Source organism: Scyliorhinus torazame, chromosome 4 (genome assembly GCF_047496885.1).
Source record: "Scyliorhinus torazame isolate Kashiwa2021f chromosome 4, sScyTor2.1, whole genome shotgun sequence".
Classification (NCBI taxonomy): domain Eukaryota; kingdom Metazoa; phylum Chordata; class Chondrichthyes; order Carcharhiniformes; family Scyliorhinidae; genus Scyliorhinus; species Scyliorhinus torazame.
This window is the reverse complement of record NC_092710.1, coordinates 166610135-166634046: the sequence shown is the minus strand read 5'-3', so window position 1 is coordinate 166634046 and position 23912 is coordinate 166610135. Positions and strand designations below refer to the sequence as shown.

Below are 23912 nucleotides of genomic sequence, written 5' to 3'. Positions count from 1 at the left end.
TCTCTTCTGTTCTCACATATTCTACTCTCTCTCTAAATATGCATAAAACAAGCCCTTCCAACTTATGCTGATAGGTAGTCTTCAAGAAAGTCCTTGCGTCAACTTTGTTTTTCTTTACATTGGAGATGTCTAACCATTATGTCACTGTCCACCTCCCACAGGACTGACTTAATTTACTTCCCACAAGTAACCCCATCTACTTTTCTGAACACTCTTTAAACAATATATATTCATTGCCATCTTCAGTTTTCTGTGTACACATAAATTATCATAGCAGCTTCCAATTCCAACACATCAATTTCTAATAGTTCTAGCAATTACTTTTGCATTCTATTAACTGTCAATCTTAAATAGCGTCTGACTTTTCCCAGTCTCAGGGAAAATCAATTTTCAGAAACAGCACCTATGTTCCAAACTGGGAAAGAGCCCCTTCCCTATACCTCCAATTCCCAAACCACCATATAGTTTAAATAATTTAATAACTGCCTCAATTTGCTCAAGTTCTCACCGTTGTTAATTGGTTTAGGTGCAGTTCATCTCTCCTGTATCAGTGATTGTTTCTGAAGTATTTCTAGTTACTTATGACCGTCATGATATTTTCACACCAGGTTGCCAGGCATTCATTCACAATCTCAATTTTCTACTCAACACCTCTATTTTACCAAATGCCAAGGACAGAATTAAATGTCCTCCCCAAGGTAGTTTTGGTAATGGAGAGGGCATTTAATAGGATGGGAAATGGTGGGTGTTGACCCTGCCACCTTCCTGCCTCTGACCCGATTACGTCTGTAATGGGAAGGCACAAGGACAGCTTTCCTCCCTCCGCAGCAAATTAAGATCTTAAGTTACACTTCAGAAACCTCTTACACTTTTATCCACCTTCCTGTTAAGTCATAACTTTTACAATAAAATTTTTGATTTAACAAATAAATTTTGCATCATTTCACACATCAAGCATAACTCACAGCTCCCAGCTTAGCTGTTCTCTGACTAATTTTACTCCTGCCATTTACTCACTTTTAGTTTTACTTCTCAAATGCCTCCGATTAGATTATACATTGCTGGTTTGTGTTCAGTTTTCAGTTTAAATTTTCATTCAGGTGGTCCTTCTTAACTTATGCTTCTCTTGGTTGCACCATTATCACTTTAACTTAACTCAGATGATTCCTTTCAAGTTGCACTTGTGTTTTAATTAAGCATCTGTCAATTATAAGTAATCCGATGTGGGTATGCAACCAAGCTCGTTCCTGTCTATACTTGACTTTCACACAAGTGTTACCTGCCACGAGTGATTACCAGATGGTGATTAGGGCCCTAGAATCCTGATGGTTTTTTATGCCCCACCGTCTTACTACAAGCTGCAGGACGACTCAGATTCAGTAGCTTAAAGATCAGGAATCAAAACTGGCCCATCAACACATCATACTGCATTCACACTTTGTTACATTGGAGAGTCATAGTGTAACAAACTATTGTTAGGCTCCCCTGGGAGAAAACTCTCCTTATTCCAGCTGTAAATGAAGAATTTTAAATGCTTCCTAGCTTACCTCTTCAATATCCACAGGCTTACTAAAGATACTAAAACGTTTGTCAGTGGCAAGTCTTTTGGTAATATCCCTGAGAAATAGTCGAAGTTCCCGAAAGGTATTTTCCTCCTGTTCTTCTATCCTTTTTATTTCTTCCTCTGATAGTTGCCGTGGTGTAGGAGGCAGTGCTGGTGGAAGGACTTCCAAGGCAAGTAAAGCTAAGAAATAGGGTGTAATAATGGTAAAAAGTGATTGTTTAAAATGTAAATTTAAATATTTTTAGTTCATCTTCTGAAACTTTATAGTATTCTCTAATAAATAGCAAACATATACTAAATATTACATTTATAAATAGTATGTGAAAGCGTTTTTGTGCTGCATTCAGCAACACTAGGAACCCAAGGTGAAACCAATTATATTCACACAGATGCACAAGAGAAAAAAGTCCTGGGCTTTATCAAGCACTGTATAATGCAATGTACCTATCTATGAGCCATTGTAATGCAATCTGCGACAACCATTAATCTGTAAAATTATTTTAGACAAAAATTTCAGTCTGTACACTATATCAGTATTTTTCAAACTATTTTTCCCCGAGACCCACTTTTACCAACTGGCTAACCTTTGTGGCCCTCGCCGGCCAACCGTCGCAACACATTATCTTTGCTTACATTTAACCCGATAGGTGAGCTTGCTTGGTCCCCACGATTTCACTGCAATTAGGTTTACAGGAGGAGAGGGCAATGCGCATATTAGGTGTTCAGCTGGTTCCTGTGCTGTCTTCATCTTTGTGAGGACAGAATTCCACCCTCGCACACATAGATTGTTGTGAAGGGCAATAGCAACAAAATGCTTATTTTATTCTGCATTGCATACTCCTCAGAGATGCTACTCCAGAATGCTGACAGCCTCATGGACTTGTGGTGTGTTTTTAATGTGCTGTCACAGGTGAGGCGCAGAAGTTCAGTCTCTTCCTTTGGAGTCAGCTGTAAGTTTATAATTCGACTCTGCAATGTCAGTCTCAAAAGGATTTTTCACCCACTCTTCTCTTCCAAAATCTGAAACTTCTCTGGAAAGTAGCGACAAAAACTATTGATCAGCACAGCCAGATGCGACTGAGTAAGTCTATTGGCAGTTCCCTGACTTACATTGTTTTCTTCGATATGTCGTAGCAGTGTGGGAAACATGCAGTACTTTTGGCTTTGAACTCACACTTGCCAAACTTTCAATGACTTTTGGAAAGCATCTGTTTCTTCACAAGTGCCAAAAGCAATCATCATTCTTCCCTTGCAATTTGAGGTTCAGTTAGTTTAGAATTGAAAAGATGTTTGCAAGGTAAGATATAGTTAGCATCCAACTCTTATTTGCCAGTACTTCCCTGCATATAACACAAATAGGCTTTGCATCCTGATTTGCATTGGCACAATTAACAAAGCCATACCTCAAGAGATCATCTTTATGCTGCTTTGTTCCTGATTCCAGTTTCTTCTTAATAGGTTGTTCACCGGAGGCCCTGCAGCTCTGTATACTGCTCACACTGCCTTGTCCTGTCCTCTGTATTCTGCTCACACTGCCTTGTCCTGTCGTTGACTCTCCTGTGAAGCTCTCTCCAGCAGATTCAGTTGTGAGATCCTGGACTGGTTGCTTCTCTGGCCCTCTCTTCCTTATTACAAAATGCCCCATCTTCACAGTCCTGTTGATTTCTTGCTGGCAGTTAGGAATCCCTCCTCTGTGATTTTGCACCCAAAGCACTGACATACAAGGCAAGTGACATCAATGTACATTCCGGGCGCGTGACCTGATCTCTACCGCCACTTTGCATTTAAAGACTTGTTGCAGCCAGCAACATAAATGCCGGTCGCGGCCGGCACTTGGAAGCCGGTCGGGGCCATTGGACAATTCTCCCGAGTGATTGGAAACGCCGCCACAGATCGTTCTGCGTCCCTCCCGGCACCCACCCACGGGTCGTAAACCCCAGTTTGAAAAACCCTGCAGTACATGTTAGGGTGCATTAAAGTATCGAATTATTCGACACAAAAAAAACCATGCCCTCCACGGTAGTTAAAAAGTTGACATATCTGCTCGACTGGGCCTGAAGCAAGTGGTGAGCGAATCAACATGAAGGGAAAAACCTACTTGATCGCATTCTCATCCAATCTACCTGTTACAGATGCATCGGCCTGTGACAGTTTTTTTTTGGGGTGGGGGGGGGGGGGGCGCTGATCATTGTAAATCTTTGTGGATACCCTCCATTGTGTTGTGTGGCACTAAAGGTAAAGTCGCCATAGTTCCAGCTGACCAAAGGCTGCTTTCTCCTTTGAGGGGGAGAGCTGACTGGTGGTGGTTTAACCTGTGGATCACCACACTTCGAGGTGAGAAGGCAGACCTTCATAAATAACTGGCCTTCAATCGGTATGGAAATTGAACCTGTGCTGCTGGCATTGTTTTGCATCACAAACCAGCTGTCTAGCCCACTGAGCTAAACCGGCCCCCCAGTGTGGCACTACCACAGTGCCAAATGATTCAGAACAGATATAGTAGCTCAAAACTGGGCATCCATGGTGATACAATGGGTCATCAGCAGCAGCAAAATTTTATTCAACCACAATCTACAACTGTTTGGTCTGACATATTCCGCATTCTACCTTTACCACTAAGCCAGATCAACCCTGGTCCAATAATAATAATCATCTGTATTAGTGTCACAAGTAGGCTTACATTATCACTGCAATGAAGGTACTGTGAAAATCCCCTAGTCGCCACACTCCGGCGCCCGTTCGGATTCACAGAGGGAGAATTCAGAATGTCCAATTTACCTAACAGGCACGTCTTTCGGGACTTGTGGGAGGAAGCCGGAACACCTGGAGGAAACCCATACAGCCACGGGGAGAACGTGCAGGCTCCATACAGACGATGAACCAAGCCGGGAATCGAACCCGGGTCGCTGGCGCTGTGAAGCAACAGTGCTAACCACCGTGCTACCATGCCGATCATATGAGGAGTGCAGAACAGCATGCTGCGAACAGCACCAAGCACACCAAAAAATGAGGTGCAAACCCTAGTGAAGCTACAACATAGGAACAAATGCATGCTGAACAGGAGGCAATGGTATGAGATAGACCAAGCAATTTCCCCCTCAAAGGAGAAAGCAGCCTTTGGTCAGCTGGAACTATGGCGACTTTACCTTTAGTGCCACACAACACAATGGAGGGTATCCACAAAGATTTACAATGATCAGCGCCCCCCTCCCCCCCATCATCTGGTCAAAGCTCTGCTGTCCTGCCACAGTCATGAATGGCGATAGACAATTCAAACCAAACAGAGGAGGCGACTCCACAAATATCCCAGCCTCAATAATTGGAAAGCCCAGCACATTAATGGAAAAGACAAGCTTGCAATATTTGCAACCATATTCAGCCAGCCAGAAGCTCTGATTGGATGATCTACCTCTGTATCCTCCTGAGATCCAAACATTAAAGATGCCAACCTTCAGAAAATTTAATTCACTCCTGCTGATATAAAAAATTAGCTGGAGGCACTGGATACTGCAAAGAACAACATTGTGAAGAATTGTACTCCAGATGTAGCTGCTTCCTTTGTCAAACTACTCTAGGAAAACTACAACACTTGCATCTACCTGACAATGTGAAACATTGCCCAGGGATTGTCCTGTTCACAAGACAATCCAACCAAGCCAATTCTCTATCCATCAGTCTCGTCTTTATCACCAAAGAGGTGGATGGACATTTGACAGTACTATCAAATGAAACTTACACAGAAATAACCTGCTCACTGCCGGGACCATTCAGCTCCAGATCTCATTACTGCCTTGAGCTGAACTCAAAAGAGGATGGGTGAGAATGACTGCCCTTGACATCAAGACATCCAAGTATTTAACAAAATGTGGCATCAAAGATCCTACCAAAACTGAAGTCAACAGAAATTTGGAGGAAAATTCTCCACTGATTGGAGTCATATCTAACACAAAGGAAGATGGTTGTGGTTGTTAAGAGGTCAAACATCTCAGCCCCACGGCATCGGTTCAGAGTTCTTCATGGTGGTGTCTTGGACCCAAGCATTTTTAGTGGCTTCATCATGGCTTCCTCTTCACTATCAAGTCAGAATTGGAGATGTTCATTGGTGATTGCAATATTCAGTACCATTAACCATTTTCCGGATATTGAAGCAGTACCTGCCAGCATGCAGCAAAACCTGGACATTGTTCAGGCTTGGGCTATTCAGTGGCAACATTTGCACCACAAATGTGCCAGGCAACAAACTTCATCAAAAAGAGAGAATTATGCATTGGTGTGGTGGTGGTGATGGTGGGTGGGGGGGAAGAGAGAGAGAGAGAGAGAGAAGGTTACCACTGACGAGAAACGTAACTAGACATAGCTGTCGCTACAGGATCAGAGGATGGGAATTATGCAGCTTCTGTATCTCCAAAGTCTATCCATCACCTGGATGAGTGCAGCTCCAAGAATGCTCAAAATGCTTGACACAATCAAGGGTAAAGATACCCACTTAATCAATACCCCATTCACCACCTGAAACATTCACTCCCTCCACCATCAGTGCACAATGACAGCAGTGTTGACAAGATGCACTGCATCCTTTGACAACACCTTCCAAACCCTCAACCTCTACTACCTAGGAGGGCAAGGGCAGCAGATGCACGAGACACCACACCTGCAAATACCCCCTCCCATACACACATCATCCTAACTAGGAACTATAATTGCTATTCCTTCACTGTCACGATATTTATACCAGGAGCCCCTTGCCTGTTAGCATTGTGGATATACCTACATCAGATGCAGCACTCAAAAAGGCAGCTCACCATCATCTTCTCGAGGGACAATTAGGGATGGGCAACAAACGGTGTCTTGTGAGCGATATTCATGAAATAATAAAAATGAATTCACTGCCATCCCAAGTTAGCCTGAGAAGGTGGTGGTAGGTCTTTTAGAACTATTGCAGTTTTGTTGATGATGCTCCATAATGCTGTTATGCAAGAAGTTTCAGGATTCTAACCCAATGACGATGAAGGAATGCTGACACCCATCTATGTCAGGATACTGTGGAATATGTAGGTAATGTTCCCATACACTCATTTTATTAGTCTGTCTAGTATACATTGCAGCGAGGGTATGGCAGTGGTCAACAGGGTGAATAATTAGGCTAGTGAATAAGGTGCTGCTGCATCCTGGATGGTGTCAAGCATCTTGAATGTTGTTGCAGCTGCATCCATCCAGGCCAATAGAAAGCATTCAATTACATTCCAGACGTGTATCTGGAAAGGCTTTTGAAAGCCAAGTGGCAAGTCCCTTGCCATTGAATACCAGCTCTGACCTGCTCTAATAGCCATCCTTTATGCGGCTAGACCAGTTGGGTTGCTGCTCAGTGGCAACCCCCAAGACCTTGAGGGTGGCCGAATCAATGGTAACAATGCCACTGACTGTCAATGGGGCTCTTTAGCCTCTATTTTGTTGGACAGTCATTGCCCAACATTGTGTATTCTCCAAACCAAACCATCTCAAATCCAAACAGACCACTTCGAATTTTGTGCTGGTGATGTGCCAAAGAGGCCTACAATAGGCTATATGCTTTGACTCACTCATCCTATAACTGAGTAATCTGGGGCGAAATTCTCCGTTATCGGCGGAAAGTCCGCCGATCGACGCAAAAAACGGCGCAAATCAGACTTGCGTCACGTCGGAAAAATGGGTCGAAAGTCTCCGGCCCGAAATGGGCTAGCAGCGACGTAACGGGATCCGCGCTTGCAAACGTGGTTCACGCCGTGCAGCGTCATACGCGCCGCACGGCGTGACGGCTCATAAGGCCGCGCTGCTCCCCCCCACCCGACCGGAACACCCGACCGGAACACCCGACTAGATGGCTGGCCGCCGCTCAGCCCCGAGGTTCGAGTCACGGGATGTGGAGGCGCTCCTGGACGCGGTGGAGCAGAGGAGGGACGCCCTGTATCCTGGGCACGGCCGCAGAGTTGCCCCACGCCACAGCCGGCGCCTGTGGAGAGAAGTGGCAGGGGCCGTCACCGCTGCGGCCCTGACACCACGGACAGGCACCCAGTGCCACAAGAAGGTGAACAACCTCGTCAGAGCAGGCAGGCAGGGTGAGCCTCCCCCATATCCCCCCCACCCCCATATCCCCCCTCCCCCAAATCCCTCCCTCCCCCATATCCCCCCCTCCCCCATATCCCCCCCTCCCCCATATCCCCCCCTCCCCCATATCCCCCCTCCCCCATATCCCCCCCTCCCCCATATCCCCCCCTCCCCCATATCCCCCCCTCCCCCATATCCCCCCTCCCCCATATCCCCAAGTGAATCCAGCTCTAACCTTAACCTCTGCAATGCACGCGCAACCGATGGCGTGCATTCATGTACCTGCCTAACAGTGTTGCCTTTTACCCCTGCCACCACCCCCCCCCCCCACAGGAGAAGCGCGCACACAACAATAGGGAGCATGTGAGGACTGGAGGAGGCCCCGCTGATGAGAGGCCACTGATCGAACACGAGGAAAGGGCCCTGGATCTGGCTGGCGGACCTGAGGACCGGGAGGTTGCTGATGCAGAGGTCGGGGGCGAACTAGCAAGTGAGCCACCGACAGCCCGTCCCCATATCCCCCCTCCCCTATATCCCCCTCCCCCGTATCACCTGATCACTGCCTGATGTCTAACCATGCATGCTTCATTGTGTATCGCAGGACCAAACGTCCAGGCACCCATCCACGCAGATGCAGACCGCCCGCAGGATGCCCCTCGGAGGCCACGGGAGACAGAGAGACCCGGACCCTCCAGCATGCGACACCCGCAGGATGCCCCTCAGAGGCCACGGGAGACAGAGAGACCCGGATCCCCCAGCATGCGACGCCCGCAGGATGCCCCTCGCAGGCCACGGGAGACAGAGAGACCCGGACCCTCCAGCATGCGACGCCCGCAGGATGCCCCTCGCACACCACGGGAGACGGAGAGACCTGGAGCAACAGGGAGACGACACCCCCGTCACGTGCGGGAGTGACCACCCAGCGACGAGGGGGGGGAGCCACACGTCCCCGTCCCATCCGAGCCGGGACACCACTACCCGGGACAGCACTACCCGGGACAGCACTACCCGGGACAGCACTACCCGGGACACCACTACCCGGGACAGCACTACCCGGGACAGCACTACCCGGGACAGCACTACCCGGGACAGCACTACCCGGGACACCACTACCCGGGACACCACTACCCGGGACACCACTACCCGGGACACCACTACCCGGGACACCACTACCCGGGACACCACTACCCGGGACACCACTACCCGGGACACCACTACCCGGGACACCACTACCCGGGACAGCACTGCCCAGGACACCCCTACCCGGGACAGCACTACCCAGGAAGACGAAATACCGGACAGTGACTCAGAGTGGACGGGTGGAGACGAACCCCCACCCCAAAGTGCCATGGACTCAGAGTGGGACGAAGAGCACGACACAACGCCACTGCTGTCACCAACACCCTCCACCATCGCAGAAACACTCACCTCGGTTGGGCACTTTAGTGATGAGGCGTCTGCTACACTCACTGGTGCACACAACACAGACGTCCCGGTACAGCAGGTGGAGGTAGGAGCAGCAGAGGGGCCGGGCGGTCGGAGGGCAGCCCAGCCCAAGCGAACATCTGCCGCCCAGATGGATCCCGGGTTCCTGGAGTTACCACACCCACACATAGATCCGATGCAACCACCGACCCGGAGACGAACGAAGAGGGTGACGGCCGGCTTGCGGCGGCTGCAGTCGCAGGTGGAGGAGTCCACCCGCGTCCAGGAGCTGGGAGTGGTGCCGGTCATGCGTGCCACCCAGGCCGACACCGCACGGGTGGCGTCCGCGGTGGAGGCAATGGGTGCGACGGTGTCAGACATGGGGAACGGTTTGCGAGGCCTGGGGCTTTCCGTGCAGGCGGCGTCTGTGGCCCAGGACATGGCTGCCCTCTCACAGGAGGCCATGAGCCAGTGCCAACGCCAGGTGGCAGAGGCGCTCAACACCATAGCCCAGTCTCTGCAGGCCATCGCAGAGGGCATCGGCGCCAGTGGCCATGTGCGAGCCGGCGTCGCACTGTCACAGACAGGGTTTGCCAACCCCCTGGGCTCCATGGCTGCAAACCTGCAGACCCCTGTCGATACCAGCACGGGCCTCCAGGACTGGCAGCGCCAGATGTCGGGGGGGCGTCGGATGGCCAGTCCGTTCGCATCCCCCACCCATGTAGAGGCCTGGGGGCCATCGGGCACCCCGAAGGAGGAGGAGGTGGTGTGGTCCGTCCCAGCTCCCCCTGTAGGGGAGGTCCTGGAACACCGCGACACCTCGGACTCCCCCCCTTCCGTCCCAGGTGCATCGGGTGGGCAACGGGCAGGACAGGCTGGCAGCTCACCATCCCAGTCGCCCGGGCCGCAGCCTGGCCCATCTAGGTCAGGACGCCCCAGGAAACGGCCGCCAAAGGGATCCAGTGTCAGAGGGCAGGAATCACAGGAGTCCACCTCCAGTTCTGCTGTACCGTCTGGGGAACCACGTAGACGTAGTCAAAGGGCCGGTAAGGCCAAACAATTAGACACTGAGTAGGTTGGCACGGGTGCAGGGCACAGATGAGTTTTAGGGGCTAGGGCACGTGCATGAACTCCTTTGGTTAAGTCAATGTTACACCAACAGAAGCTGCCTTTGTGCTCTGTCCAAAGCGTGCGGGGGTGTCAAGTACGTTGAGCGCAAGTGTGTGTGTGAGGGGTGGTGTTACCTCAGCCCCAGGTGAGTCTGCCCCGTTCCCCCTGGGCCGCCATCAACATCCCCCCGGGCAGAGGACGGGACCGTGCTCTGCAGTGTCACAGCCGCATGCAGGGATGGTCCGGGTGGATGGTGGTACTGTGGCCATGGGTCAGACATAGTCCAACGATGTGGAGCCAGGAGTTCACCGCAGGGCGGGTTGTCATCATCCTCCATGGCCTGCAAAAGACACGCGTCCACCCGCAACTGTGTGAGCCCGGCCCGTTGTGCCGCAGGTGGATCGGCAATGGGGGGGGGGGGTTGCATGCGGGTGGGGTGGGTGGGGTTGGGGAGGGGGGTGAGGGTGCTGGGTGGGTGGATGCGTGGTCGGCTGTTGCCATGGTGTGCTGTCTGTGACCATACTACCCGATTCCCACGCCCATCTAGTCAGTGAAGCGGGCGGCTATCAGTCTGTCCCATGCCCGCTGGGCCAGCCGGTAACGGTGGACAGCCACCCACCTGTGTCTACCCAGTCTGCCCTGACCATTACCCCCATCCCCCTCATCTGGGGAGGACTGCGCCTCTTCCTGCTGCTCCTCCACTCCGCCCTCCTCTGCCTGCGGCACATCGCCCCTCTGCTGGGCTATGTTGTGCAGGACGCAGCACACCACAATGATACGGCCGACCCTATCTGACCGATACTGGAGGGCGCCCCCAGAGAGGTCCAGGCACCTGAAACGCATCTTCAGCACGCCAAAGCACCTCTCTATCACTCCCCTTGTCGCTACATGGGCATCATTGTAGCGGTTCTCCGCCTCATTGCGTGGCCTCCGTATAGGCGTCATCAGCCACGATCGCAATGGGTAGCCCCTGTCGCCCAGCAACCAGCCCCTCAGCCGGGGATGGCGTCCCTCGTACATGCCGGGGATGTAAGACCGCGATAACACGTATGAGTCATGTACACTGCCTGGGTAACGGGCGCAGACATGCAGGATCATCATGCGGTGGTCGCAGACCACCTGTATGTTCATCGAATAGGTCCCCTTCCTATTGGTGAACACGGCCCTGTTATCTGCAGGTGGCCGCACGGCGACGTGCATCCCATCAATTGCGCCCTGGACCATGGGGAACCCGGCCACGGCAGAGAAGCCCACGGCCCGGGCATCTTGGCTGGCCCGGTCCACAGGGAAGCGGATGTAGCGGTGCGCCATGGCATATAGGGCATCTGTCACTGCCCGGATGCACCGATGTCTGTGATATGCCGGACAGGTCCCCACTCGGTGCCTGGAATGACCCCGTTGCATAAAAGTTCAGGGCCACCGTAACCTTGACGGACACGGGGAGAGGGTGTCCCCCGCCAGTGCCACGCGGTGACAGGTGTGCCAGCAGGTGGCAGATGTGTGCCACGGTTTCCCGCCTCATCCGGAGTCTCCTCCTGCATTCCTGGTCCGTGAGGTCCTGGTATAACTGCCGAGGCCGGTACACACGGGGCGCCCTCGGGTGCCTCCGTTGCCGTGGGGCCGCGACGTCCTCCTCCCCCTCCTCGTCCTGTCGGTCAGGTGTCCCTCCAGCCTGGGCGGCTGCCGCCTGTCCCTCTGCGGCAGCCTGCGCCGCCTCTCTGGCACGCTCCTCCTCCTCCTCATCCAGGGCAACATAGACATTAGCGGCTGCCGCCACGGCGGCCAACATCGCTGGATGATCGGAAAACATGACGGCCTGGTTTGGGGGGGGGGGGGACGACGACATGTCAACATTGCCCATATCCCCTCCTCCCCCCAGCCAGGTGGCATGGACCGCATGGGTCCAACTGTTGGAGGCTGGCACCTGGCCAGGTGGACCAACTCACTTGCCCTCGCATCCCCCTCCCCGGCACGGACCCCCACAACCTCCTCCCCGGCACGGACCCCAACCTCCTCCCCGGCACGGACCCCCCCCCAACCTCCTCCCCGGCACGGACCCCCCATCCCCCTCCCCAGGACGGACCCCCCCCAACCTCCTCCCCGGCACGGACCCCAACCTCCTCCCCGGCACGGACCCCCCATTCCCCTCCCCGGCACGGACCCCCCCAACCTCCTCCCCGGCACGGACCCCCCCCAAACCTCCTCCCCGGCACGGACCCCCCATCCCCCTCCCCAGGACGGACCCCCCCCAACCTCCTCCCCGGCACGGACCCCAACCTCCTCCCCGGCACGGACCCCCCATTCCCCTCCGCGGCACGGACAGCCCCCAACCTCCTCCACGGCACGGACCCCCCCCCCCCCCAACCTCCTCCCCGGCACGGAACCCCCATCCCCCATCCCCCTCCCCGGCACGGACCACCCACAACCTCCTCCACGACACGGACCACCCCCAACCTCCTCCCCGGCACGGACCCCAACCTCCTCCCCGGCACGGACCCCCCATCCCCCTCCCCGGCACGGACCCCCATCCCCCTCCCCGGCACGGACCCCACCTAACCTCCTCCCCGGCACGGACCCCAACCTCCTCCCCGGCACGGACCCCCCATCCCCCTCCCCGGCACGGACCCCCCCCCCACCTCCTCCACGGCACTGACCCCCCATCCCCCTCCCCGGCACGGACCCCCCCCAAACCTCCTCCACGGCACGGACCCCCCACCCAACCTCCTCCCCGGCACGGACCCCAACCTCCTTCCCGGCACGGACCCCCCATCCCCCTCCCCGGCACGGACCCCCCCCCCAACCTCCTCCCCGGCACAGACCCCCCCCCCAACCTCAACCTCCTCCCCGGCACGGACCCCCCATCCCCCTCCCCGGCACGGACCCCCCCAACCTCCTCCCTGGCACGGACACCCCCCAACCTCCTCCCCGGCACGGACCCCCCCCAACCTCCTCCCCGGCACGGACCCCCCATCCCCCTCCCCGGCACGGACCCCCCTCCTGGCACTCCCCCGGAGCCCAGCCCACTCTAACCACCACCACCCCCCCCCGCCGCACACACACACACACACAACCCGAGACACACCTCTCCTCACACATTCAGGCTGCGGCCACGCCATCGCCTGCCCAGAGCCTACCCCCCAGGCCGTCACTCACCTCCACGCTGGTCGGCGTGAACCTGGAGCACAGGGTCACGCCGATGAAAAGGAGGTTTAATTTACGTCGACGTGAACGGTCATCACGTCGACGGGACTTCGGCCCATCCGAAAGGGAGAATATCGGCAGGCCGAAAATCGGCTGCCTTGTGCAGACCCGTGCCATTCTCCGACGGCAGCGGCGCCATTAACGCCCCGCCGACTTTTCTCCCTTCGGAGACTTCGGCAACCGGCGGGGCCGGGATTCACGACGGCCAACGGCCATTCTCCAACCCTCTGGGGGGTCGGAGAATGACGCCCCTTGTGTCTAGCAAAATGCTCTGAAGGACACTATTCCAAGGACCAGTATCTCAGATCCAGAACAAAGTACTTAAACTAGCGGGATTAAAGATGGCCTGTAGAAGACCAAGCATGATGTGCATTCAGCTCTAGTGATCCAACAAACAATTCAGCATGTGGAAATGATGAAGATGGCTGAGGCACAGAGAAAACATACCATTGTTAAAACCTGTGAGGAAGAGAATCCAATCTAGATGGCTAAAAAATCAGCATTGTGCAAACTGACATGGCTACTTGAAGCAAAATCTTTATTAATGGTATGTCCTACCATGGCTCAACATAAAAATGTGGTAGGTTGACCAAGTTGCAATGCCAAACTGTGATAAGTATCTGTTGGATGCAAAATAAGCTTATGAGCCAACTTCCTATTTGCAGATGGCACTGTACGAAATTCACTACAATGACTGAAGGCCATTTTGTGAATGCCCAGGGAACAAAGACCAACCGAATGGAACATACAATGTTAACATCTGTAACAACAAAAACTGTTCAGCAAAATGAAACTGTGTGTCTTTCAAGTCTCCAAGACACGATGCCGGATATTCTGCAATAGTCTTGACCTGTTGTTCAGAGCTGGACAATGAAGAATTGAACAGCATCTTTTCTATTTTTTTGAATCTATCAAGTATATTTGATGGAAATAACCCCATTGTGATCTGGATTATTTCACCTAATTTCTGGTGATAAAACTATTTTGACTACCAGTATAACCACATTCAAGGTTCCTCAAGTAATTTGATCTAGCAATGCAAAAACCAAGATTTCCAGACACAGAATGTATACAAGTTCAAGGTCTCCAAGACCGAGGTTTCTATCACACTAAAGCTCAGTCATATTGGATGGAGGCATAGAACATTACAGCGCAGTACAGGCCCTTCGGCCCTCGATGTTGCGCCGACCTGTGAAACCACTCTAAAGCCCATCTACACTATTCCCTTATCGTCCATATGTCTATCCAATGACCATTTAAATGCCCTTAGTGTTGGCGAGTCCACTAATGTTGCAGGCAGGGCATTCCATGCCCTTACTACTCTCTGAGTAAAGAACCGACCTCTGACATCTGTCCTATATCTATCTCCCCTCAATTTAAAGCTATATCCCCTCGTGCTAGACATCACCATCTGAGGACAAAGGCTCTCACTGTCCACCCTATCCAATCCTCTGATCATCTTGTATGCCTCAATTAAGTCACCTCTTAATCTTCTTCTCTCTAACGAAAACAGCCTCAAGTCCCTCAGCCTTTCCTCATAAGATCTTCCCTCCATACCAGGCAACATTCTGGTTAATCTCCTCTGCACCCTTTCCAATGCTTCCACATCCTTCCTATAATGCGGCGACCAGAATTGCACGCAATACTCCAAATGCGGCCGCACCAGAGTTATGTACAGCTGCAACATGACCTCATGGCTCCGAAACTCAACCCCTCTACCAATAAAAGCTAACACACCGTACGCCTTCTTAACAACCCTCTCAACCTGGGTGGCAACTTTCAGGGATCTATGTACATGGACACCGAGATCTCTCTGCTCATCCACACTGCCAAGAATCTTACCATTAGCCCAGTACTCTGCCTTCCTGTTATTCCTTCCAAAATGAATCACCTCACACTTTTCTGCATTAAACTCCATTTGCCACCTCTCAGCCCAGCGCTGCAGCTTATCTATGTCCCTCTGTAACTTGTAACATCCTTTTGCACTGTCCACAACTCCACCGACTTTAGTGTCATCTGCAAATTTACTCACCCATCCTTCTACACCCTCCTGCAGGTCATTTATAAAAATGACAAACAGCAGTGGCCCCAAAACAGATCCTTGTGGTACACCAATAGTAACTGGACTCCAGTCTGAACATTTCGCCTCAACCACCACCCTTTGTCTTCTTCCAGCTAGCCAATTTCTGATCCAAACTGCTAAATCACCCTGAATCCCATGCCTCCGTATTTTCTGCAGTAGCTTACCGTGCGGAACATTATCAAACGCTTTACTGAAATCCATATACACCACATCAACTGCTTTACCCTCATCCACCTGTTTGGTCACCTTCTCAAAGAACTTAATAAGGTTTGTGAGGCACGACCTACACTTCACAAAACCATGTTGACTATCTCTAATCAAATTATTCCTTTCCAGATGATTATACATCCTATCTCTTATAAACCTTTCCAAGATTTTGCCCACAACAGAAGTAAGGCTCACTGGTCTATAGTTAGCGGGAAGTTGTGCGTGGAGTCCGAGGAAATAGGAGAGGTGCTAAATGAATATTTTTCGTCAGTATTCACACAGGAAAAAGACAATGTTGTCGAGGAGAATACTGAGATTCAGGCTACTAGACTAGAAGGGCTTGAGGTTCATAAGGAGGAGGTGATAGCAATTCTGGAAAGTGTGAAAATAGATGTCTATCCAATGACCATTTAAATGCCCTTAGTGTTTATTCCTGACATATCTATAGAAAGCTTTAGGGTTATCCTTGATCCTACCTGCCAAAGACTTCTCATGTCCCCTCCTGGCTCTTCTTAGCTCTCTCTTTAGATCCTTCCTAGCTAACTTGTAACTCTCGAGTGCCCTAACGGAACCTTCATGTCTCATCTTTACATAAGCCTCCTTCTTCCTCTTGACAAGTGTTTTGACTGCTTTAGTAAACCACGGTTCCCTTGCTCGACCACTTCCTCCCTGCCTGACAGGTACATACTTATCAAGGACAAGCAGTAGCTGTTCCTTGAACAAGCTCCACATTTCCATTGTGCCCAACCCCTGCAGTTTTCCTCTCTATCCGATGCATCCTAAGTCTTGCCTCATCGCATCATAATTGCCTTTCCCCCAGATATAACGCTTGCCCTGCGGTATATACCTAACCCTTTCCATCACTAAAGTAAACTTAATCGAATTGTGGTCATTATCACCAAAGTGCTCACCTACCTCCAATTCTAACACCTGTCCTGGTTCATTACCCAGTACTCGCCTCTCGTTGGCCTGTCTACATACTGTCAGGAAACCCTCCTGCACATTGGACAAAAACAGACCCATCTAAAGTACTCGAACTATCGCATTTCCAGTCAATATTTGGGAAGTTAAAGTCCCCCATAACAACTACCCTGTTGCTTTCGCTCCTATCCAGAATCATCTTTGCAACCCTTTCCTCTACATCCCTGGAACTTTTCAGAGGCCTATAGAAAACCCCTAACAGGGTAACCTCTCCTTTCCTGTTTCTAACCTCAGCCCATACTACCTCAGTGGACGAGTCCTCATCAAACGTCCTTTCTGCCACCGTAATACTGTCCTTGACTAACAATGCCACCCCTCCCCCTCTTTTACCACCTTCCCGGAGCTTACTGAAATATCTAAACCCCGGCACCTGCAACAACCATTCCTGTCCCTGCTCTATACATGTCTCCGAAATGGCCACAACATCGAAGTCCCAGGTACCAACCCATGCCGCAAGTTCACCCACCTTGGGCGAAATTCTCCCCAAAGGGCGCGATGTCCGCCAACTGGCGCCCAAAATGGCGCCAATCAGACGGGCAGAGCCCCAACATTGAGGGGCTAGGCAGGCGCCGGAGGGATTTCCGCCCTGCCAGCTGGCAGAAACGGCCTTTGTTGCCCCGCCAGCTGGCGCGGAAATGACAGGTCGGGGCGGCGCATGCGCGGGAGCGTCAGCGGCCGCTGACAGTTTCCCACGCATGCGCAGTGGAGGGAGTCTCTTCCGCCTCCGCCATGGTGGAGACCGTGGCGGAGGCGGAAGGGAAAGAGTGCCCCCACGGCACAGGCCCGCCCGCGGATCGGTGGGCCCCGATCATGGGCCAGGCCACCGTGGGGGCACCCCCCGGGGCCAGATCGCCCCGCGCCCCCCCCAGGACCCCAGAGCCCGCCCACACCGCCTTGTCCCGCCGGTAGGAAAGGTACTTTAATTTACGCCGGCGGGACAGGCAATTTATCGGAGGGACTTCGACCCATCCGGGCCGGAGAATCGAGCGGGGGGGCCCGCCAACCGGCGCGGCGCGATTCCCGACCCCGGTGCCGGAGACTTCGGCAACCGGCGGGGGCGGGATTCACGGCAGCCCCCGGCGATTCTCCGACCCGGCGGGGGGTCGGAGAATGACGCCCCTTATTCCAGACGCTCCTGGCATTGAAGAAGACACACTTTAAACCACCTTCCTGCCTGCCGGTACACTCCTGCAACTTTGAAACCTTACTCATGACCTCACTACTCTCAACCTCCTGTATACTGGAGCTACAATTCAGGTTCCCTGAAACATGTAAAACACCTGTTGTGGCTTTCTGCTAACCTAAACCCCCAATAATAATTGGTGGACTAGGTGAAACTGATATTAGCTGTGATCATATTGAAATATTTTTAAAAATATATTAGTACCAATCTTATTTGAAAAATACTGGAAGAGATGAAGAATGAAAATTAAGAAAAAAGCTTTAATTTACATAATAAATGTCATGACTTCCAAACTTCGAAAGGACAGGGTATACAATGAATTATTGCAGCAATTAACGCAAAGCCATTTTGTGCCAAGTCCCCAAAAAATTCCAATAAGGTAAATGACTATTTTTGGTCCTGATGCTAATGAGCATTTAATGTCCCAAATTTTCCAATATGCGGAGCAGGGAACGACTCAACTTAAATCGCTGATGTATCTCAGAACCCTGAGGAAGTCCTGACACGTGCACGTGTGCGGCACCTGTGTGGGAAGTTTCAACTTATGATTGCTGATTTTTCCCTGTCTGGATTCATCACAGAGGAGGCCATTTGGCCCATTGAGTCTGCACCGACCCTCCAAAACAGCACCTTACCAGCAGCACGGTAGCATAGTGGTTAGCATAATTGCTTCACAACTCCAGGGTCCCAGGTTCGATTCCCGGCTTGGGTCACTGTCTGTGCGGAGTCTGCACGTTCTCCCCGTGTGTGCGTGGGTTTCCTCCGGGTGCTCCGGTTTCCTCCCACAGTCCAAAGATGTGCAGGTTAGATGGACTGGCCATGCTAAATTGTCCTTGGTGTCCAAGATTGCCCTTGGTGTTGGGTGGGGTTATGGGGATGGGGTGGAGGTGTGGATTTGGGTGGGGTGCCCTTTCAAAGAGCCGGTGCAGACTCGATGGGCCGAATGGCCTCCTTCTGCACTGTAAATTCAATGAAAACACTATGAATTACTCAGACCCGCCCCCTAAGCCTTTGGACACTAAGGGGAAATTTAGCACAGATTGTTGCACAATTGCCCATGACAGCGGGATCAGCTGCGTGTATCATTGAAATCTTGCGCTGTCTGTCCAATACTTACTCTGGCTTTACGAAGTTTACTTAGAAATATTCCTAGCATGTGCAAGCCTGCTGAGGATTAAATCAGATAGAGCAGTGATGGGAAACCTAGAGCAGTGATGGGAAACCTAAACTAGTGATTAGGCTGCACGAGTGGTCCTCCTTTATCTTGATGGGGCACAAGACTGAAATCATGCTTGTTCACTAAATGTGACCTGATGGATAAGATCAAATACATTTGATACAGGCCGAATATTTCACAACTAGTTATAGGAAATGTTTACTCATTTATATATTATTATTCGCTCATCAATTACAAATGATAAAAGCAAAATAAATATTTACACTTTGGGCGCAAAGGGAGTGCACGGTTCTCAGTCAATGTTGTGTGCAATCAACATGCACCTCATTTCACTTGCCCTTGTTCCATGTGCAAAACACTTCAATCGTACCAGTAGGAAAACAACTACTCGGACGGAATCCAGCAGAATGTGGCAATCATGCGCATGGGCAAGTCAATTAAATGTGTTTTATCCCCACACAAACTACAGCCCTCATCTCTGCAAACCAGACTCCCAGCAATGCTCATTCCACATCAGCTCCCCCAGTAATGCTCATCGTCACCTTCCTACAATGCTGAGCCTTCGAACAACTGCCCCAACCCTCACCCCACCATCCCAGCAATGACAATCCCAACACCCTGGTAATATTCATCCCATTTCAGAGCAATGTTCACCCCCTCCCCCAACCCAGAAGACATAGGAGCAGAATTAGGCCACACGGCCCATCGAGTCTGCTCTGCCATTCAATCATGGCTGATATTTTCTTATCCCCATTCTCCTGCCTTCTCCCCATAATCCCTGAACCCCAAACCATGCCAGTAAACCTCACTCTACTAACAATGTTCATCTCTCTTCCGGTCTTATTGCCGGGGGGGGGGCGGGGGGGGTGAACATTACCAGCGGGCATGGGGGGTGGCGGACAGTTTTCGAGATTGACATGTCTATTTAATGACACTGTAAGTCAATCACATAATTTACATTGCAGAAGGAGGCCATTCGGCCCATCGAGTATGAACCGGCCCTTGGAAAGAGCACCCTATGCAAGCCCACACCTCCACCCTATCCCTGTAACCCCACTGAACTGAGGGCAGATTTATGTGAGTTTTCTTCCATTCTTGAGGAAAAAGGGTGTGACTCTGCGAGAATTATGCTCACCGCATGGACTTCCAACTCTGCTCATCGCTGGATTTAAACTGGATTCAGAACCTGAAAGTTCAAAGGCTCCAGCATAAAATAGTAAATAAGCAAATGAATGGTTTAAGTCAGCTCTGCGGCTGATCGGAAGATCTAGGCCTTTATAATAATGTGCAAACAAATGCTAAAATCATTCCATTTAAAGGAAAAACTGATGCTTCAACGAGATTAGCTGCTTCATGCTGTGCAACAGTGGGATTGGTCAAAAGGATGTTGTATCAAAATACCTTGAGGCAAACTCATTCTTCCTTAAGATCTAAATCCTGTAAAATGTGGCCCATTACCAACTATCAAGTGATGCATGGAGAGTGCAATACAAAGACTGATAGTGTAATCTACACATTATTTATAAATAAATGTATCATACTTAGCTTGGTTATTGTGGTATTGCATCTTATCTAATTTGTTTCTTTATTTTTCCAATTAAAGGGCATTTTAGTGTGGCCAATCCACCTACCCTGCACATCTTTGGATTGTGGGGGTGAGACATGGGGAGAATGTGCAAACGCCACACAGACAGTGACCCGGGGCCGGGGTCGAACCCGGGTCCTTGGCACCGTGAGGCAGCAGTGCTAAATCATATCTAATCTGAATAACATTTTTTCCGTCATTAACTCTTACCAGCTTTCTTCTTCCTTGGTGGAGGCTTTGCTGCTTGGTTTAATATCAAATCTTCAAAGAAACTTGTTCTTTCATCTTCATTAGGTGTCTGTAAATCTATAACTTCCCCATAATGGATTTCAAAAATGCATTTAACCTTAAATTTAAATAGAAAATTCATTACAAATAATGTGTCCCTATGGTAAACTGATAGTTCAAATAAATAATTGTATCACTAAATGAAACATATGGGGAGGGATTCTCCTTTCCGGGGACTAAGTCCCCACCTTGGCGGGAAAATCGGATTCTCCGCACTTCTGGGGGCTAGGTGGACGCCAGAGGGGTTGGCCCAGTGCCAACCAGAGGCGAAGGGACTGCGCGAGTTAGCACATGCGGTGAAGGGCCGGCATGATCCCGCGCATGCGCAGGGGGTTGTCTTCTCTGCGCCAGCCATGTCGGGGCCCTACTGGGGCCGGCGCGAAAGGAAGGAGTGCCCCCACGGCACAGGCCCGCCCGCAGATCGGTGGGCCCCGATCGCGGGCCAGGCCACCGTGGGGGCCCCCCTGTGGTCGGATCCCCCCAGCGACCCCCCCCCCCCCCCCCCCCCCCCCCCCCGAGGACCCAGCCGACTTACCTGCCAGGTCCTGCCGTGTGGGACCATGTCTAATCCACACAGGCGAGACTGGCCAGAAACGGACGGCCGCTCGGCCCATCGGGGCCCAGAGAATTGCCGGGGGGGGCCGACCGGCGTGGCGGGAACCCCGCCCCCACCGAAAACCGTCGCCAGAGAATACGGCAGCTGGCGTCGGGGCGGGATTCTCCCCGCCCCCCCGGAGATTCTCCAACCCAGCGGGGGGTCGGTGAATCCCCCTGAGTATGTTAAATTACAAAAGAATGTGCAGATTAATATTAACAGATCAGCCTTGCAAATTAAATTTACATTTTAATAATCAGAATAAGAAACAATGGCCGCAATTCAGCAGACATATGTTAAAGTGCACTTTTGGGCGCATTTAGTGGGGTGTTTCTTGGCGGCTGCAGTGTTTTTTTGGCCCACCCAGGCCACACTTTCGATGGCTTCCTGCTGGCGAGCTGATTTCACCAGCAGGAACGCTTGTTCGCAGATCGGGGCACCATTTTGAACGGCAGTCCCAATCTTCTCCTCCCTTTTTAAGGTCACACCCTTCACCATCATCACCCCCAAATTTGGAACCCTCCCCTCACACCCCCTGGCCTCAACACCTGGCAATACCAACCTGGTACCTAGGCACCCTGTCCCTGTCAGCCTGGCACCCCAGCAGTGCCCCTGGAACACTGGGCCAGCGGCAATGGAAAGGTTCCCAGGTGCCAGGAGGAGTGCCAGGCTACCACCCTGCCCTGTCCCGACCACTTGGGGTCTCTAATGGCCTGTGAGAAAGAAGCCCCCGACCCTGAGGCGTGTCGGCCAGCCTAAAAAATGCACTGGCAAGGTCTCACAGGTGTGTTGTGTCCTGGGCACAGGGTGAATCCGACGTTCGGGTATTTAAATGAGCCATTAGGCTGGGTGAGTTGGATGACTTGTGATCGGTCTGGCGCAGAGCCCAATTTTGGGCTCTCGCGCAATTCACCCATTGCGCCTGGCACCAGGCGCAACAGGGTCACTGAATCATGCCCAATATATTTATGCACATATTTTGTACATCACTGCTAGGACATGCATTTTTTACTCTGACATTCAAAACAGTGCTGAAAACCTGAAGAAATAATAAAAGTTAATATTTTAAAACTTAGGCTTGTAATTTTATGTACTGGAAATCAGTGAATAAGGCCATTTGTGACAGCAGTCAATATTACTGGCAGAAACTTTACACAAATACAAAGTTGTTCTAAGTACTTTTAACTGAACACATCAGCTGTAAATAATTTAGCATCATGGAATTTTACAATTAGTGCACACTAAATTTTACAATTAGTGCACACTAAATTTTAATGCTCAGCCATACATCAGAGCTTCAGATGTACTTTTATTTTTAAATGGACCTCTAATGCCATGTTTCTATTTAAAGCTATATTTTGGATGAAAGTACTGCCGTTACTTTTAGGTTGCACCACAATATAGACAACCTCCTGGAGTCAAACTGTTAGTATTGTACAGAGCACCCAAACAATCTGATGGAGTTTAGTAAAATTGATAACCTACCTCATCTGGCAGCTCAATATATTCTGTTTCAGAGGTAGCCAATATTAAAATAGGGGAAAAGGGTGGTACGTCCTGAAGCAGAGTCAAGAAAGTAGCTCTCACTGTATCACTAACTGCATCCCACCATTCTTTAATGTGAGGCACATAAATTATACTTGGTACTGTCCGACGTGCTTCACGGAAAACCTAGGAAGGAGTGAAAGGGTGAGAGAAAAATAAATAGTTTACCTGGTTTAAAAGTTGTCCATATAAATCATATCTACACAAATTTCCTCACTTCCTTTATCCTCACCTGTGCACATGACTCCTCTGGTGTTTTGGCACTAACTGAGTACACTGCTGGCAGATCTAACCTATGTACGGAGAACTTCTCAAGTGAATGAAGCACTGCAGGAGCAAGATGTGAACTCTGACCAGACCCTTTGCTTCCACAAAGAAGGAACCGTGGGCGATGGGATGTTGGCTGGTGATGGGCTGACCTGTAAAAAGAAATCTTCAACTGAGTGTTTCCAATTCAAAGATATGCATGTATTGATAAAATTGTAAGTCTAATTTTTCAGATGAACAAGGGAGCATTTCACTTTCAGAGATGCGAAATAGAGGCTCTGTTTACCCACTCAAGTGGATGTCAAAGATGCAATGACACTATTTCAAAGGAGAGCAGAGGCCCATGTCCTGGCCAATATTTATGTTGGATGGTTCCCAGCGCAGCACAATTGTCCAGGGGAAGTTAACACTTCTGGACAATTGTCACGTAAACCCTTACCTGGGAACTTCAAGAGGGATTTCCTAGCGGATCTTTGGTATACATCTCTAAATCTGACACTGGGGAGTCAGGAAGTTACGGGCCGCTATGTTTTTTTCAATGGTGAATATAGTTTGCAAAACTGAAACCTTCCAGAAGATGGCAACATATGGCAAGATTTTTAGGAAAATCAGTTGCA

General features: G+C 51.1%; 1 protein-coding gene across 2 annotated transcripts in view; it reads right to left on the bottom strand.

Annotated features, from left to right (window-relative positions):
• The window catches only part of atad2b (ATPase family AAA domain containing 2B), a 219309-nt gene that overhangs the window by 71546 nt on the left and 123851 nt on the right, over window positions 1-23912 (bottom strand). For both annotated transcript variants that reach the window (XM_072498861.1, XM_072498860.1), the window contains exons 18-21: window positions 23261-23447; window positions 22969-23154; window positions 20811-20946; window positions 1548-1744 (exon numbers count right to left, since the gene is read on the bottom strand). In XM_072498861.1, coding sequence (XP_072354962.1) covers window positions 1548-1744; window positions 20811-20946; window positions 22969-23154; window positions 23261-23447 — 706 coding nt within the window. The remainder of the gene's footprint in view (window positions 1-1547; window positions 1745-20810; window positions 20947-22968; window positions 23155-23260; window positions 23448-23912) is intronic.